Below are 18,491 nucleotides of genomic sequence, written 5' to 3' on the forward strand. Positions count from 1 at the left end.
CCATAATAAAGCAATGAATAAATGCGTTTTCTTTGATCCATTGTTCCTCATTTACTGTCTCCTAGAATGAGTCTGCAGCTATGTCTGACCCAGTTGACGATACACCTTGGTCATCGAAAACAACGGCCTCTCTCCTCTCTTCGCTCGCCAATGATTCGTCGACCACATCAAATCCACACACCCATGTACCAACCGGCCCCATTTCTTCAAGAACCCTTCCGTAATCTCCCAGCTTCTAGGATCAGAAGGCTCTCCCCAGATAATCAACCCAAAGGGTCCAGTGGAAGTCCCATCCCAGAACCCCATGATATCCGTACACAACTCCTCATCATCCCAGTCATCACCTTCCCGAATCAGATTATTTCTCATGATAGGACACGGAAACAAGTCAATCCAAGTGTGGTGAGGACTTAGGCGCTGAAGCTCCGTGGGCCGTAGACTATCTGGTAGAGTCGTAGCAACAAGGTCATCATGCCCAGGCCTCCCAAGTGAGAAGGGAGATATCGAGTCATCTTTCATCCACTCCCATGTAATGCCGAGAGTAGCCATGTTTGCGACGAAGGCGCGATGCACATTCATCCTCGTGAGTGAGAGGAGATGGTCTGCTTGTGGGCAGTTCAACTGGTAACTGGAGTGGAACTTGGCGATTTGTTCTAGTAGGATGTTCACTTTGTCTGTGCTAGGCATCTTAGCGCATAATGCATCAATTTTAGCTTGAATGGATGTTGTGTTCCGGGTGGTTGTTGTTGCTTTGCTATCTTCGCTGCCATTATGGCCTGTGTAGAAGCGGGTGAGGGTTGTGAGTTCGGGTTCTACATCTTGTCCCAGATGAGGTTGTGTACTTTGGGGCTCGCCAGTTGACTCTATATTCAAGGGCTTTTGAGGTGTTATGACGGGGTCGCATTGTCCGTTCGAAGAAATAGAACGAGCTTGCGCGAGTCTTGCCTTATAGCCTGGTCGAACATCAGCGAGTGTCCTCAGAACCAATCATGACGGTGGCTTACGACAGACTCTCTGATTCAACCGATTCTGGCGCCTCCTACGTTCCTTCGCATCCGATACACCGTACCAGTCATCATCGGGGAGTTTTTCAGCGACATAGATGACATGCGGATTTGCTGACTGCGGGGAAGCGTCGCGGGCCCTCATATTAAACGATCAAATTATGGCTCCGTGATCAGGAATAGTAGACTCCAGAAAAATGAGTGAATGTAGATTGCTGACCGCTAACAGATTCTTGCTTGCTCAAGTTCCATCCAGTGGCTACAAGGTTGAGGTTTAAATCGGACTTTAGCACATTAACTTTCGTAACTCCGGGCCCACTGGCCGTTTTGGGGGGGGCAGTGGCGCTAAATGCTGACCGCTAGCATTTTGAACCATTCTATCACGGACCCACTCAGGGTTTGCCGAATGAAATACTCAGTATTGGGGATAGAATCTTGATGGAAGGCTTGGCTAACATATACACGCCCAGGATGCAGGCAAGTTCGAGGTTAGACACTAGGTTTATATACCTGTCCCTGGGAGCTTGCTTACCGAATATAGATGGTATATCTTGACTTGCTAAATATGCATTATTGGGAGATGACGTTCCGATCTATGAGCTGATACACGTTTAAATACCTCATCGCATTGGAAGAGGTGAATCACCTCAACCTGTTATCATTACGTGTGAGAAGATGTGTCATTTCTTCATAGTATGCTCAAATGCCAATCATTGACCCTGTTTCTACCCACGATCATAGTTGAAATGGGTCCAAGATATAGATGGAAAATAGTAAAGATCCAGCAGTGAATTCTTCAATCCCCTTCCCAGGACTTATATAAAGGGGAAAAAGCTACTCCATACCACTTCCCTTCTGATGTATTCATGATCGAAATTTGTGGCAGAGTCCAGAGCACCACAACTTCTTCTGTCTTCTGCGCGTGTGGTGTTGAGTTTTGGTCTGTCTATAATATACATAGCAGAGCTCAAATCACCTTTACGCGAAATGCAGTGGTCAAAGATTCATCATCTTAAACTTTGTGCTGTACAGTGGCCTATATGACCTCAGAATTTCGTCGAACAAGGGTCTGTGTGAAATATTGGTGCTCAGAGTCGTCTTCGTCATACCTATGCAGCACCGGAAGTTCTCCCATTGAGGTTAGCATTGCCTATATCTAGGAGACAATACCTTTGTGTTGTTCGGTTGTGGCTAGCATAACCAAATACTTGCTTTTGTTTCAAGTGTTCTCTTACATACCCATACCCCTGCGCACTAAGAGATCCCTCGGTCAGGATAGCCACCCTCAGTCAAAATGAACATGTCCGAGTTAAAGAGAGAGCTCTGTCGCCGTTGCAAAAAAGGGACCAAAACACTTTTGGCTGCCGTTCGCGAAGGGCACAAGGAGTGCGTGCAGATAATCCTGGCAGATCATGAGAGGTTCCCAGTATCTGACGCCACGAAGGCCCTCGGATATGCCGTGCGATACAATCAGATTGAAATTGCTAGGCTCGTGCTCGAAGCAGGGGCAAATCCAAGCCCCGAATTGGACGGTGAAACATGGGAGACCTCGCCCCTTCACTACGCGACGGACAAGGGCAACCTAGAGATGGTGAAGCTCCTACTCGAATTCAAAGCTGATGTTAACCAGTTGGACCTGTACACCCGCATGACACCCCTGACTACTGCTACAGAGCTGGGCCACATTGGAATCGTCCGCTCCTTGGTGGAATCTGAAGCTGATGTCAACCTGAAGAAGTATGCTTACGACGAGGCACCTCTCCACGTTGCTACACGGCTTGGACACCTGGAAATCACCCGACTCCTTCTCTCACGAGGGGCTGACGTGGACATACAATGTTCAGGTGGATATCCTCTCTACTTCGCATGCAAAGGTAACCATGTTGAGGTGGTCCGAGTCCTCCTGGCCAACACTCCTAAGCCGGACCTGTACCGAGGAGGACGAGAGCAACCGTTGTCGATAGCAATCTACCACGGCTACACCGAGATCGTCGCCCTGCTGTTGAAGGCCGGTGTGGACATCAACCGCGAGTGCCAGGACCCTTATACTCTGCTCGAATGGGCCATGAAGCATAACTGTGAAGGCGCCGTACCATTGATCCTGGAGTACCAGCCGAAGCTAGACCGGAAATGTAGCTCGGGGATAGGTGTCTTGCACTTCATCAACCAGAAAACCAAAGTGGCCACTGTCAAGCATCTAATCCGTTGTGGCGCCAATCCCAAAGACGCCAACAAAAAAGGGGAGTGCGCGATCTGGGTCGCCGTGCGGGCTAACAATGAGCTCGTCACCGAATATCTGGCGTCATTTTTGATCGGACAACTGAATAAAGTCGTGGGAGAAGGCACAGTTTTCCATATTGCATGTCGTTACGGGAGCCTGAACATGGTGCGCATCCTGGCCGAGGCTGGGGCGGATGTCAATTTTGCGGCACCGGGGGGTGGCGAGACCCCGTTGCAGGCGGCCTGCGGCCGTGAAGAAGTCGATGGCTCCAAGTTGAACGAGACCCTGGAGGTTATCCGATATTTGATTCATAATGGGGTCCGTGTCAACGATGGGGGCGGGAACTTGCGATCCCCCTTGCATAAGGCGTGTTTGAGTAGCGCGCCAGAGGTCATAAAACTTCTCTTGGCGGAAGGAGCTGATGCCGACTGCAAGGACTCGGTTGAGAGGACTCCTGCTCATCTCGTATGTTATCGGGGGCTAGAGCACTACCACGCATTAAGCCCCAGTAGCAACGCCCTCGTGGCCCGAGACTCGATGGGTCGCACGGCATTGCACTACGCCGTGATTAGTGGAGTCGTGGAGCTGGTGGAGGAGGCCCTGGAGGGCCACAAACAGCATCCTGATTACCAGGACACATATCTGGGTTTGGTTGATAAAGATGGATGGACGCCGTTGCATTGGGCGGCAAGATGTGTCTCTCCTTTGACTGATACGAGGAAAGATATGGTTCCTATGATAGAGTATCTGATAGAACTAGGTTACGATCTCGCCGCTAAAGGTAAAGCAAGGGATACGGAGTGGACGCCAGTGGAAGTCGCGATATATCACGACACTGATCAGGACGTCAAAGAACGCCTGGTGCCGGATGATCTCGAAGTGAATCAACTGCTACCTGGCACTGATTTCAAGGGCAGTTTCTTCTGTGGCGGTTGCTTTCTGCCCGTCGTCGGTTTCAATATGAAGTGCCAGGTATGTGATAATTTCTGGCTCTGTTTCAAGTGTCAAGCCTATAGGGAGTTCTTGCATCCTGCGGATCATGATTTGGAGCGGTTCTGTGATGAGTACGACTGGGGGGCGAAAGAGTGGGTGCCAGTGGAACGATACATTCCTTGTGACAGCCCTATTCTCACTTTGGAACTACCGGCGGATTCTCCCCTGGCCTAGAAGCTGAGCTTGTCTTTCGAACACTATGATTGGGATGCATGTTATGGGTGAGAACGATGTCTATCCTCGATCGTAGGTATGAAAGATGGATGGGTGGCAAGCTAGTGCTAATTCCACCTTTCTGATATCATCAACACATGGATGCTCAACAAGTCATGTATCGAGATTTCGAACACTAAAAACTCGCTATTGTCCTGGACTAAACTCCAAAATGTGTAAATAGAACCCAAAGAAAGACATACCATTCGACAGTTTCGTAAACCTCGTTGCCTTCATCCAAAAGGTCTGCATCCCTCTGGCCAAATGCCGACCGCGAACGGATCCCACCCACATGTTTAGTTTCGCTTTCTCGAACAGATCTGACAACCCGATGGAGTGCCAGCGGTATATACTTAACTGTGACCCCTTCATCTCGCGGATTTTCAAAGAATACCTAAGTTACATCCACACACACACACACACACACACACACACACAAATACTGTACCTATCCATCACCATGAGCTGGGGAGTCTGGGGATGGTGTGTTATAAATTAAGACAAGGGTTGCACGTTTGGAGGCTAGATTGCCTGCAGACGTCCATTTCATGTCGACAGACGTAGACTAGCTCCTTAATGTATGAATTGCAGATGATATGGCTGTTTGCAGTACAGTCTCACAGTTTCCCTTGAAATGGTAGGCTGCTGCGTGAATACATTGGACATTTGCTTCAGCATGATGTGTTCTAATACGTCGAACATTCCTCTCTCCACATATAAGTACGCCATCATGCAATAATAGATCATGCGTTATGACCACCATCACCACCACCAGGCCTAGACAATCTCGACGGCATCTGCTGAACCCCTACACTCGAATTCAGCACCACGGGAACCGAAAGCAAGAAGAAATAATCCGGCACCGGACTCATGATAAGTCTGGAGCAATGCTCCACATGACTCAAACTCCCGAACCTCTCCTCCATAACCACCCCGGTCTTCCCCATCCGACGATACTTCTGCCAATAGAAGACGCAATGCGCGATGTGCCATTCCCGTGTTGACCAGAAGGAGCCTCCTGTTTCCGCCAATTGTGCGATCTCATCGTTGGTGATGGGCACAGTGCCGTATTCATCGAGGTAGTAGCTCCATTCGCCATTGGGCCCGGGCCCGGAACGATCGAAGCGGGCAGTTAACTCGGCGTCATGGCAGTGGGGTGGGAGCCAGGCTGTGGCGAGGGAGTCGTATGTACAGTTGCGATGAACGGCCTCCTTGATTGTAGACCCGCAATCGCAGATGGGTAGGTCGGGAGGCAGGGTTTCAGGGCGATAAACGTCGGGAATGGTTGCTTGAGGCGATGGAAATGGAAGTATGATGAAGGAGATGAGTGAAACAAATCCCCATGTCGCAAGCAGGTATATTAATACATGGAATGTGGTGAGATATATGGGTTGTCGATGCCTGGGCGTTGGTTTGGAATTGAGTGTGTGCTCCTGATAGGAATAGCCTTCTTCTGTTGGAGATTTAGCTTCCTTGTTTTTGGGCAGGAAGGGGGTGCTAGGTGATTCCATGATGATTTGTCTACTGAAGCTTGTGGACCTTAAATTTAAACAAGTGCGTGGTGTAGGATTGGTATACGATGGAGGAGGTGAGAGGACAGGGGGTCGTGACGGATCGACTCGTTTGAGAGCAGCAGAAATATGCAATTCAGATGGGTCGGGAGAGAGAAAGAGAAACCCGGTAGATGGGACAAGAGGGGTGGCTCAATAGCCCATGTCTGTGAGTAGGCAGCAAGTGTGAGCTGATAAGTGTGAATCCGATAATGCGAGCCAGGGGGGGGCATGCATGACTTTGATAGCTACGGTTCTGATTGACAGACATCTGTCATACTGTAAAATACCGGTAAAGTCTTAAAACTACGCCAACTATAGTGTATTGTGACTTCATACGAGTGGATGTGGGCACCCATGAGACAATAATGGGAGACAAAGCACCGGTGCACAGTTCCATTGATGGCTTTGGCTTATTTGCTGTACAGCACGTGTCGCCTTATCTGTATGGCGTAGAAGCCGTTTGTACCCTTCAGTGCATAGGCCGGCGCAGACCGGAAGACAAATTAGTTCCAGCGCTTAACCAATCCAGTAACTCGCCAAAAATACACTGTTATCGAATGCATTTTGATAACCAGCTCCTTATTACAGGGTCGAAGAATAATGTGTTCTTCGGGAAGGTCGACCGCTGGACTATAGGAGCTAATTCCCTCCTAAAACTAAAGCTAAGGTAGCCCCAACCCTAGTGCACCCTCTACTAGTTGCCATCGCCACCCCTCTTGGTGTGCTGCCCCCCTTTGTGTAGTAAACCCCCACTCCCCAGCTCTACCGCTCCAATGTTATGACTTGTCCCATTCTCGGTGTATGGATTACCTGTTAATCTAGTATTAGCACCCAGTAATGTTTGATTATGTATCCGACATACCGAATATTGGGTGAACCAGTATCCCGGGCTCATGGGGATCAAAAGAATGTTCAGCCATCCATTTCTCGATGTTCTCCCAGATAACACATTGACGGTGACCGTCATCTGGCGCAACAGGACCGGGGCCACTGGGGATCGTGTATTAGCTTTAACTTGTTTGAAGTGCCATCGGGATCTGAATAAACTTACTCTGTCATCCAATGACTTGGAATGAGTGAGAGGTCTGGGTGACACTGGACGTACTGTCTTAGCCAGTCCAGGCAATGCTCTGAATTTCCAGTCAAGATTGTGTTTTCATCGTGGGCTTCAGTAGGCACTCTCCGTCACCACTTACCCGTATGTCGTCGCAACATGAAAGCCTCGAACTCACTAAGTCCCGGGTAATAGTGGTCGGCATAGATGTAATGATGGAGCCTTTGGACACAGTGAAGCCCATGATACGCGGATACAGTCACATAATATCCGCTGCCGTCACTAAGCTCAACTATGCTGTCCTGAGCGGCGAATTCCTCTCCTAATTGATCTCGAGTGACTCGGATATTGGTATCTATTACTTTATACCTCAGTGGTTGCTTTCTTGGAACTTAAGTGTAGAATTGATTATACCACCTACTATTCATGAGTTTATCCCAGGCTTCTTCTAGCTCCGGTCGCGGCGGCCCGTTATAGGCATTGGTTTTGTGTGGATTCAGTGACCCGTCATGTCGGTATATGGCCAGGGTTTCGAAGCGCCGCGGTTCATATTCTACGGCACTTTTCAAGGGGCCTTCATGGGTTATGAGCTGGATAATATTTAAATTGAGTTATAGAGGGATATACTGACTGGTTGCGATGTCCGGATATGCGATGTATGTCGGCTTAGACCCCGGAAAAGTGTAAGCGATGAGCATAAGGGCATTCAAGAAAAGTAGGGAGAGGTGGATTTTAATCGAGTGCTCTTTAAGCCAAGAGCTTCTCGAGAGCAATCGTGTACTTGGTCCAGGCGCGCTCAATAGTCCCTCCTCTTCAGCTGTCTCATTCGTATAGGACTTATTCTCATCGTCCTCAGGTGGCTGGTCAACACGAGTAAACATCCCCATTTTGCAGTTCTTCTGGTGACTGGGCTTGAGCAATACAAAATAGGCAAAGGATAAACTACCCAGTTGTAGTGCCAGAATCGGAGAGGGTTTATGCCCAGGAGTGACTGAAAGTGGCTGTCATTGCATTATTCGAAAAGACGCTGCCCGGACCACCTGCTGTCCAGAAGACGTATCAAGGATAGGCCCATGGAGAGATAAGGACTAATGATCTTCAGGTTCATCCGCCGCGACCCGTCGAAAGGGAGGAGGTTGATCGTGGTCTGTGTGGTGGATCCACTTTGTGATTCTTTTAGGTCAAATACTATCGGTACCCAGTACGCAGGCTCAGATAGTTCTGTTCTAGTGCAATCCACTCATAGGTCACTGACAACTACTCGTATCAAACCAACGGGCGCAGTTAGTGTTCAGGGATCTACGTAGCCGGTCCCCCGGAGCTCCGTCGGTGCTTGAGACGGGTATGACATGGGCCCAGGCATCATCTTAGGAGTCAAGCACGATATCCCATGTCACAAGCGCGAATGTGCACTATGCTGCTTATGATTCATGTTCACTGATTGGTCAAGTCTGTTGCCAACCCCCTCACGGCTTTTCAGGCTAAATGTCCGTGACCCCTCCGCTTTGGAACTAATGTTTTAGAGACTACTGCGCCGGCTGCCGCCTAGTATCCCTCCAATTATGGCTAACCTGAGACTATGGCAATATCGTACTTCGTAGCTGGTTCGCAAATCGCATCATGGGCCGTATTTGGGAGGGATACTCCGTAGTGCTTCCCTTTTCCCGGGCTTGTCTCCATAAAGAAACAACTGGCAATGTGATAGAGAGCAGATGTCCTATGCAGGTAAATGGAGCCACCAGTCCATAAAAACGACGTGAAAGTTTTCTTTATCTATACAGAGCCGTGGCACTAGAAATATTACACTCTAATCGGTCACATATTATGATAGAAAAAAACTGGTATGGGCGGCGCAACTGCATATAGATATACCCGGTTTTATAATCATCGCGTTACGGTTGGAGGATATACTCACCATGTATGAGCATTAGTAGTAGTGTCAAACACGACTGTCTAGCTACATGATCAGGTCTACCGGCTGTTGCTTTCATACATTGTGCGTGGTGCGTACTTTGGCCTATAGAGCATGTAAATGTCCAGAATCGTAACGATGGAAGGAACCTTGTTAGTACTCGGACTCTGGCGGGCTCGGTGGCGTTTCTGAAAACAGTTGCAATGATGAGTCCTAGATCCGGTATCAGTCTTGAGATAGTTTCAAAGCTAGTCTCAAATTTTGCTGATGTTGGACCAATTGCTTGTGTCGCTGGTCTTATCAAAATAAAACACCGTCGGCGAAATTGCTGAGAACACGGATACATGAAGACCTAGACCGTTCTAGTTCTAATATGACCAGGAATCCGCTGTCACTTCTCCTACTGATAATGCATGGTGACGACCTCTTTTACGCGGATTGTCTCAAGAGATAGAGTAATTGTAGAACCTGCATATGCATTACAACCGGAGGAAGCATATGGTGTGCTCTTAGAGGACTCCCGATTATCAATTTCCACAGTCGAGATGAAGGAAGATAGGCAATCTCGGATAAACGGAATTTAGACAACACGCAGGGCCTTGCCATTTGGGAAGTATAAATATGGAGCCAATATCTCTCTTATTGTATTATTATCACCCAAGCAAAGTAGCTTTCTCTTACTGTCATCAGTCCAAGACTTTTTCCGTCGATTCTCTCTTGATCTCCGAAACCAGAGACTTGTCTTAAATCATACTTCTTTCTCTACCATCAAAATGCAAATTAAGAGCATCTTCATTGCGGCAGCTCTCTTGGCTATCGGTGCCAACTGTTTGCCCGCCAGTCGTAAGTGACTCCATTGGATACTCTATGACCTATCGCTCACAAAACAGTAGACGCCTCTTCGCAGGTCGCACGTGATTCAGACGAACCCTGGACCAAGGTTTTGGCTGAAGCCGAGAAGCGCTCTCCGAGCGACGAATAGATCAAGCCTCTTGCAGGATGAGAGGAGCACTCTCCTGGGGGCAAGGAATGGACTTAGGTCCTTGCTGAGATTGAACAGGTCTAAACGAAGGTTTCGGACTGGATTGGCTGAAGATAGAATTTCGGATTGAAGCTAAAACTGCATATCTCATGAACTTTCTGTTTTCCTCTGTTACGCACTCAAGTGGGATATAGAGCTAGGATCAGTTGTTCTTTTTCAGGCCTCCATTTTCGCTAGATATGTTTAGACTTTAGTACATTTACTATTATTGAATTGCAAGTGGAAGTTGCTTTATCCCTTCTGACAGCTTGAAGTCCGTTAAACGATATAAAGCAAAGCTGTGAAGAGACACGTCAGGTCATGTCTACCTACTCTCTAGTTACTTTGAAACATAGGCATAGGCATTCCAGGGACCTGAATCTTTACAGCATGGCAGCCGTCATACTTACCTGACCTGCTTGTTTGTTTTTTGTTTGTTTTATTTCTTTTATCTAGTTGCATTTTTCTCCGGCTCTAGGACTGTGGGCCAGTTTTGTCAAGCGGCTTCGCTGCGGTTAAATTTCCAGAATGATGACTACATAGACATGAAACCTGCCCTTTTCATAAGCTCACTATACTATCTAAATTACCTTATTATATCTGCTTAGCACTTCTCTTACTATAAGATTTCTTGTGTCTGTAAGATCATAGCGCTCTGGGTAAACAATCACCGTCCACCGCCTCCTTGAGGTAGCAAGTTATCAGAAAATTGTTTGGCAGTTGCACTATCACCCAACGTAATCTGTTCGAACTCCCCTTTGCAATTTTCATTATAGTCACAGATAAGGTGCCTGATGCTAAGTCAATTCCTGATGGGCTCTAACACTATTTCGGATTCTAATAGAGGTGCTACTCACTGCGCGGAAACGAGCCCCCACGTGGATCTTCGCTTAGGGGCCTCTTATACATGGCCGCAGGTACTACAATATTAAGTCATGTAGACGCAGAAAGGATGTACAGTACCAACCTCCTGGAAAGCCTTGGGTTGGACACTATACGTGGCCCCTCCAGGGCACTATCCAGCGGCTCAGTGTCTGCAACGTGCACGTCCCGAGTGTCTCCGACTCGTTGTGGATGGAAAACATTGGGTATTAAGCTCCAAAGCCGGTTCAAATCGCATCGTCTCTACGATTATTGAACGCCTGCTATGGACGCCTGGTATATGCAAATCGATGATCAGGTATAACTGCGCTAGACAGGAGAAAGGAGTGGGTTAGATTGAGCTCTCTTATAGTCTAAGGTCCTGCTTAGCGCCCTTTCTCTCCCATAATTCTCTCCAGCTCGATTTCGTTCTCTGGTTCGTGCATTTGCACGTGAGATGTCGCGCCCGCCCGAAGTTGCTCTATCAATAATGTTGGAAGGGAGATATAACATTCACCCCACTATAGAAGCGGGTGGCTCAACCTTGGCAATGCTTGAGAGTTGCTAAAATTATAGCTCCGGCTAATATGGGTAGCAGCATGGAGTAGTTTCGCTGATGATAAGAATTTATGTGCTATCTTACTAGTGGATACCGGCGGACTCGTAAGCCGGTTTGGCCGTGTGATTGCCCGTTAGTCGCCAGTCTACATGCCTGTTAGCACAAGGTGCAGGTGCAGGTCCAATCACTAGTAGTAGGAGCCCAACTCATACTGATACGAATTAGAAACCGTGTACTCGGGCTTTGGATTATCCAGCATGTGATTGCAGCGAACAAGAGGTGTCATGCAGGTTAGTCGTCATGCTAGGCATGATTAGCAAGCTTTTTGTGGCTTAACTAGTAGCCAGGATTAGCTCATGTCTACCGCTAGTAATTAATATGTGAGAAACTTGCGCCGATAAGCATTACTGACTCCTTTAGTTCACTCTTTTGGCCCAGCAACCTACGGATGTAGTACTTATAGCACCGTGTGGGGTGGGTACACATCCCATACTCCTCTGGCCTTCTTGCTCTTTTCCACAATTGTACTTGTGTTCCTTGCCATGGCATGCCCACCAAACAGTGACAATGTATTCGGGCCCCGCGTCAACCCAGAGTGTCGCCCATTCGATTTCACTTTGCTTTTTGAAGATGCCTTTTTTGGGCTACTCCCAGCTGCACTATTTCTGGTTCTGACTCCACAACGACTGTATATGCTTCGCACTTCGCCCGTCAAGTTGGATTCTTTCCGACTGATCCTTGTGAAATTGGTAGGCCAAGCTTGGACCATAACATGTGTTGATCGACTGAGCTGATAGATTAGACTCTATTGGCTGTGCTGTGCATTCTGCATATACTCTACACAGCCTTAAGAGTTGAAGATCCTGAGTTGCACACCAGCGTAGGACTTGCCTCCGGCATCGTGAATATCATCGCGACAGGCGGGGCTATCATGCTTTCTTACCTCGAAGATCAGCGCTCTGTTAAACCATCTGACCTCTTGGTTATATACTACTCCGTGCAACTACTTCTTGTATTGCCACAACTACGTTCCTTATGGCAGATATCTACCGCCAGTGAGCCTTGTCGGGCATTGTGGACAACAATCTTTGTTTTCAACATCGCAGTACTAATCGCGGAGTCCATGCATAAGAATCGGTTCTTGCGCCCACTCTACCAGAAAACGAAAGGGGAAGGCATTCTGGGATTTTGGGGTCAAAGCTTTTTCATTTGGGTGCTCCCGGTTCTTCAAACCGGATACTCAAAGGTGCTGGGTACTGATGACATTCCGGAAATGGACGCCGACCAACAGACACAACTCACCGGAGAAGAATTGGAGAAGGCCTGGAAAATCAATAGTGGCAAACATCGATTACTTTGTTCTACCTTCTCCGCCTATAGGAATACTTTCCTGTCAGCAATCGGGCCTCGTCTCTGTCTCTCTGCATTCAACTTCTGTCAACCATTTCTCATTACCACGACTATTGCCTACATACAGAACGATGGGTCCGACCCAGATAGGAAGAGACGTGGCCAAGCCATTGTTGGTGCATATGTCTTGGTCTACTTAGGCTGGGTCGTGGGTGATCCATGATGATAATTGACACACCTGAGACTAACGTACCCTTTAGCTATCTACGGCAGTCTACTGGCGCCAAACAAATCGGTTCAACACCAAAGTGCGCTCCGGCTTGATCTCTATGGTTTATACTCAAACTTCTCGTCTCAAGGCCAGCGATATCAAGGACTCCGCAGCCATTACTCTTATGGGTACCGATGTAGAGAGGATTGTACAGAGTCAGAAGACAATCCACGAAACGTGGGCTTCGGTCCTAGAAGTCGGTATCGCTATCTGGTTGCTAGAACGGCAGCTTCTAGTCGCCTGCGTAGTTCCTGCCGTCATTGCAATAGGTTACAGCAACGCATTTGTATGACTCAATTTACGACAGATCTTGACTAATTCTGTATAGGCTCGGTGCTGGCTATAGGGCCAATATCTGCCCGATCAGGACAGGCTCAAAAGGAATGGATTGAGCGCGTCCAGACCCGAGTGGCAGCGACGTCCACCATGCTACGCGACATCAAGTCCATCAAGATGCTCGGACTTTCTCAGGTCCTATTGAGCACCACATCCGAGCTACGAAAGATTGAGCTCAAAATCTCTGAGCGGTTCCGGAAGCTGCTCATCTGGGAAATTGTTATATGTGCGGAAAGAAGGCCTCCGACTAATGTTACTAAAACTGATCTTCCACAGCTAACGTGCCCACTGAATTCGCTCCTTTTGCAACCTTCGCTGTCTACACCATCATCGCGGTGGTAAAGCACGATAAGACATTACTTTCCAGTCAGGCCTTTACGTCTCTTTCGTTGATCTCCCTCGTTACCAGTCCACTCATCACCTTTGTCCAGGCTGTGCCTTCTGTGCGTCAAGCCATGTCGTGTTATCTTCGCATTGAAGAATACTGCGAAAAAGAGCCCGCTGGGCTTGTCACGCATACAGCATCATCCCCTGTGCTCTCACTCACAGATAATGATCGGGATGTGGAGCTGCGATCATTTCAACCAAAGTCAGAGTACAGTGCTACGCCTGTCTCTTTCGAGCGAGCTAGTGTTGGGTGGTCAAAGGCTGGCGAAAATAAGCTTCATGACATAACTTTGCGTGTCGGATCGGGAGTTACCATGCTAATTGGACCAGTAGGCTCCGGAAAGTCCACCTTGCTCTGTAGTCTCTTGGGTGAAACAGTGATCAAATCTGGGGATGTGCGGGTTGAAGATCATCAAATGGCGTATTGTTCCCAAGCCCCCTTCATCATAAATGATACAGTGCGCCAGAACATTACATTCGGTTCACCATTTGATCCGAAATGGTATGAGTTTGCCATATGGGCTTGCGGCCTCAAAGAAGACCTGTCAGATATGCCGGGTGGTGATCTGTATCGTGCAGGGACCAATGGCCTTTCACTTAGTGGCGGCCAAAAGCAGCGGGTTGCATTGTGCCGTGCTATCTACTCGAGGAGAAGGCTGGTCGTCCTGGATGATGTCTTCAGTGGACTTGACTCGAACAACATCAGGGTTATTTCTACGCGTCTTTTCGGCCCGAATGGATACTTTCGCAGACCTGGGATGACAGTCCTTCTAGCCACTCATACAGGTAAGTTGCGGGGCCGGCCTTTTCGAACGCAAAAGCTGTGATATGCTGATTGTTGGATAGAACATTTATTCCAATATGCGGACGATATTGTCGTTCTTGAAGAAGGTAGAATCGTGCAGACTGGGTCGTTTGAGAATGTGATGCAGCTCAGCAAGCCCGCAAGCACCGAGTCCCCAGTGAGCACCGTCGGAACTGCAGACCACGCGGCATCCGCGACGCAAGAGGGTGATGAGCTGAGCAATACCGCTGCGAATCCTTCACCTCCAGACTCTCCGAGCCCTCTGCGACGCGAAGGAACTTGGTCTGTGTACAAATACTATTTTAGGAGTGCTGGATTCATTCCGTTTGCAACCTGTCTGGCTTTCATTGTTGTGGAAGCAGTCAGTGGAGACTTCACAAGTACGTCCAAATTATCTGTAGTTCTATCTTTCTATTTCCCAACTGATTCCCGGTCTTCCTTAGCTCTATGGATCCAGTGGTGGGTGGAGGCCAACGAAAGGAGTCCCAACAAAGACGCGGGTATGTATTTGGGAGTGTATGCGGCGCTCTTCGTGATACAACTCGTAGGCAATGTGGGTGGATTGTGGTATGTAATTTTCTATTATTCGCGAGTATTTTGCCGACTACTAAATAACTAACTTGTGCCCATGATCTTCACAGGCTTCTGATTATAAATATAATCAACAATACTGCGTTGAATCTCCATACAGACCTTCTCACTGCGACGCTGAGGTACGCCTGAAGATTCTCCCCATACTTCTACACGTTTACGCTAATCATCCGTGATAGTGCACCGTTGAGGTTCTTCCAGGACACAGAAATAGGCGCCTTGACTAATAGGTTTAGTCAAGATATGGAGTTGATTGACATGATGCTTCCTTTGGTAGCATCTATGTACTTGACAGGTAATACCCGTGCCCGTTTTTGCTTCCTTGGATACCATCCTATTCAGCGATCGAGGAAGTGGGGTTTGGGGGTGACCGGGTTCAAGATGCTAACGCCAGCCATTATAGGATTCGCAAGCTGCGTGGTCAAATTGGTCATCCTCTGCATCGTCAGCAAGTACCTCGCAGTTGCAGTGCCAGCGCTTCTGGTCAGCCTAGTGATACTCCAGAGATATTACCTTCGCACTTCTCGGCAGGTACGGCTGCTGGATTTGGAAGCCAAGGCTCCCCTGTATACGCATTTCACGGAAGCAGTTCATGGGGTCACCACCCTCCGTGCTTTCGGCATGAATCCCTGGTTCCAGGAGAAACTGCACATGCTCCTCGATAAATCACAAAGACCTTTTTATATGTTGTACTGCATACAGCAATGGCTGACCCTTGTAATGGGCTTGATTGTTGCGGCTTTGGCAGTGATTATCGTTGCGATGACAACCTCTTTGGCCGACCAATATAACGGTGCGGCGGTCGGTGTTGCTCTCAGCTTGATCCTAACCTTCAACAGCACTATTTCGAGCACTCTCCGGTCCTGGACTAGTCTTGAGACGACCATCGGGGCAGTTTCGCGAGTTCAACGATTTGTGCAAGACACTCCTCGCGAGGCAAACCATGGCCTCATGAGGAGCGTAGTTCCGGGAGTATCGGGTCACTCTCAGTTTACAATCGCATTCGATAATGTAACAGCAGGATACAGGTAAGCTTTCCGTTTCTTTAGCCACGCAATCTCTGCGCTCAGCCCAATCGCCGGTGTCTCCCTGCTCTCCACACCAAGCTAATAATCCATACCCATAGTCAAGCCAGCCCGCCGGTCCTGAAGAATCTGTCGCTCACTATTCGCCATGGTGAAAAGGTAGCCATCTGCGGAGCATCAGGTAGTGGGAAGTCATCTATAATAATGTCGCTTCTTCGTATGAGCGAGATCCAATCCGGAAAAATATCGATCGGTGGCTGCGACATATCGGAGCTCGAGAGACAAGCTATTCACTCTGCTATCAATGTTATCCCGCAAGACCCGTTTCTGCTCCCCGGCACTGTTCGCTTCAATCTGGATCCGTTTGGAATGGCCACGGATGAACGCATCACTTCTGGGCTCCAGAAGGTAGATCTGTGGAGACGAATCAGTACCGACGGGGGGCTAGACATGGACATGTCCAGCATCTCAACCTGGTCAGTGGGCGAAAGGCAATTGCTTGCGCTCGCCCGGGCGCTTGTGGTCCCGCGGCCCATCCTCATCCTCGACGAGGCCACTAGTAGCGTCGACCGAGAGACAGAAGCATTTATGCAAGAAATTATCGAGCAGAATTTTCGCCACCAAACCGTGATTGCTGTCATTCATCGCTTCGCTCACATTGATCGGTTCGATCGGGTAGCGTTCCTCCAGGATGGGGAGATGCTTGAATGCGACGCGCCGCAGGCATTGCTGGGACGGGATTGCAATTTCCGGGAGCTATACCGAGCCTGGGAGAGAGCATAGTTTTGGGTTATGTTATTATTTCATGTGATAGTTTTTATTGGACCGATAACAAACCTTGGCAAATGTGTCGCCGCTGTCTGGGGTCTTATCCAGCCAAGAAGTGCGGGTTGGAACTTTGTTCGTGTTGGCGATAACGGTTGGGGAAGTGTTTATCGGCAGGCAGATTGCCGCAGGCATTGGCTATCGATAGGATCGTCCCTCGGTGCTATCTGGCTTGGCATCTTATGCCTATTTCTATGTATGGGAAACATGATTGGCTTGCTCTATCTCAAAGTCGGATTAGCCGAAGCAGCCAGGACAGACACCAGGTGGACAGCCAAGGTGGGGAGTGAAAATCTTTGACAAAAGCAGCACTGTAGGAAGTAGCGACCACGTGGGACACAGCAATTAGGGTCTCCATCGGAACGGCCAGGTTTCGGTCGGAAGTAACCCTGTGTGATGCTCAATGGATCGCTTCTCACTGGATGGATATTCTCCTCGAGAGGGGACTATCGAATGGCGCAAGACCCTATCCTGATGGACAAATGGGTCAATGGTGGTCTGATACAACACACCTGACCAATTCCAGATTATTTCAGGGATTGAAATTGGCCAGCACACGATGAATCCTGGCTCGAGTGCCTTCGTCCATTTCCTTGAACAGGACAAAGGGTTGCACCAATCCTCCGCGAGAGAGAAGAGCAGGGACCTGGGTCGCACTGGTGTCGCCACTAGCGCGGGGGCGTACCACTTCGTTGAATGCATGGATGGCGAGCTGAGGTGTGCTGCAGGAGCTCCGTAGGAGTTCCGACGCCTGAACGGACTCCCTTGGCTCTCTGTTTTCTCTTATCGCGCCCAGCATCGAACTTCCTCTAAAGGGGAGGCCTATCATCCCCTCTGCGTATCTGGATGCGCCTGTCACGCCCTAAGCCTTATCAAATGTTCTACCGGGCCCCCTAATATATGCAGGAATCTACTAAAGTGAGGGAAATCAGGGTAGTAATTGATGTACCAGGTACCAGAAACCCCTGCACCCCTCGAAAATCAAAAAGTGCCACATATTGCTTGGGGCGAAATTGCCGCTACGGAATGGCGTCAGCAGCACACGCGATGGCATCTCCAGCAGCCCTTCAAAGATTTTACAACACGCGCTACAGTTCATTCGGATGTAACCCGGAGAGCCAGGTGATTTCCCGGTAGAATTACATGCTTTCGGTTCATTCCTGCACCAATGGTGACCCGAAGGAGGGTGGACTAGCAGGTCGGTTATCTAAACTCGGTCCTTCGCTAGGTGAGGGGAACGAACGTCAATTGGAGGGTTCGGAGGCGTTCGAGAAGAAACGAATCCACCGGCGCAGAGGCCGGAGCGTTGTGCATCCAACGACCTCCCACTAGATTCCCCTAGCCCTGTCGCAGGGCCGCCTCCCAGTCCCTTTTCAGCAAGATGGCTAATCGCCGTGGTTTGTGGTATCATCAATTCACTCGTGGCATGGCTCCCATGGCAATTCACCCTTATCGGGGCGAGAATATAAAAAGACCCCTAGGGACCACCTTGTGGCAATGATTTCTCCTC

The 18,491-nt window shown here is 48.9% G+C and overlaps 4 protein-coding genes across 4 annotated transcripts; 1 reads left to right on the forward strand and 3 right to left on the reverse strand.

The window, feature by feature from the left end:
- Window positions 1–6: 6 nt before the first annotated feature.
- BO85DRAFT_426068 (uncharacterized protein) lies at window positions 7–1,449 on the reverse strand. Its single transcript, XM_025658103.1, has 2 exons — window positions 1,005–1,449; window positions 7–953 (listed from the first exon to the last, which is right to left on the reverse strand). The coding sequence occupies exons 1-2, from the start codon at window positions 1,147–1,149 to the stop codon at window positions 79–81; spliced, it is 1,020 nt and encodes a 339-aa protein (XP_025513329.1). The 5' UTR covers window positions 1,150–1,449; the 3' UTR covers window positions 7–78.
- A 3,491-nt stretch (window positions 1,450–4,940) lies between these two features.
- BO85DRAFT_522243 (uncharacterized protein) lies at window positions 4,941–5,982 on the reverse strand. The gene has a single exon (XM_025665250.1). The coding sequence runs from the start codon at window positions 5,940–5,942 to the stop codon at window positions 5,175–5,177; it is 768 nt and encodes a 255-aa protein (XP_025513330.1). The 5' UTR covers window positions 5,943–5,982; the 3' UTR covers window positions 4,941–5,174.
- A 696-nt stretch (window positions 5,983–6,678) lies between these two features.
- BO85DRAFT_440758 (oxidase ustYa family protein) lies at window positions 6,679–7,925 on the reverse strand (the record flags this gene model as incomplete). Its single annotated transcript, XM_025658785.1, has 6 exons — window positions 6,679–6,794; window positions 6,847–6,974; window positions 7,036–7,114; window positions 7,181–7,393; window positions 7,460–7,591; window positions 7,670–7,925. 6 exons carry the CDS (start codon window positions 7,923–7,925, stop codon window positions 6,679–6,681), a joined length of 924 nt encoding a protein of 307 aa, XP_025513331.1.
- Window positions 7,926–11,933: 4,008 nt separating this feature from the next.
- BO85DRAFT_470689 (ATP-binding cassette transporter) lies at window positions 11,934–16,939 on the forward strand (the record flags this gene model as incomplete). The annotated part of the gene is made up of 11 exons (XM_025662419.1): window positions 11,934–12,140; window positions 12,194–12,949; window positions 13,002–13,281; window positions 13,341–13,574; window positions 13,625–14,521; window positions 14,582–14,920; window positions 14,984–15,107; window positions 15,182–15,253; window positions 15,311–15,426; window positions 15,535–16,159; window positions 16,258–16,939. 11 exons carry the CDS (start codon window positions 11,934–11,936, stop codon window positions 16,937–16,939), a joined length of 4,332 nt encoding a protein of 1,443 aa, XP_025513332.1.
- Between the last annotated feature and the right edge of the window lie 1,552 nt (window positions 16,940–18,491).

Source organism: Aspergillus piperis (genome assembly GCF_003184755.1).
Source record: "Aspergillus piperis CBS 112811 unplaced genomic scaffold BO85scaffold_16, whole genome shotgun sequence".
Lineage (NCBI taxonomy): Eukaryota > Fungi > Ascomycota > Eurotiomycetes > Eurotiales > Aspergillaceae > Aspergillus > Aspergillus piperis.

Bases quoted from the DNA above. Each gene is read 5' to 3' on its own strand.
- BO85DRAFT_522243 (XM_025665250.1), bottom strand. From the start codon at position 5,942: ATGGAATCACCTAGCACCCCCTTCCTGCCCAAAAACAAGGAAGCTAAA.
- BO85DRAFT_426068 (XM_025658103.1), bottom strand. From the start codon at position 1,149: ATGAGGGCCCGCGACGCTTCCCCGCAGTCAGCAAATCCGCATGTCATC. The intron at 954-1,004 runs GTAAGCCACCGT...ATGTTCGACCAG, and splicing joins GTTGAATCAGAGAGTCTGTC to GCTATAAGGCAAGACTCGCG.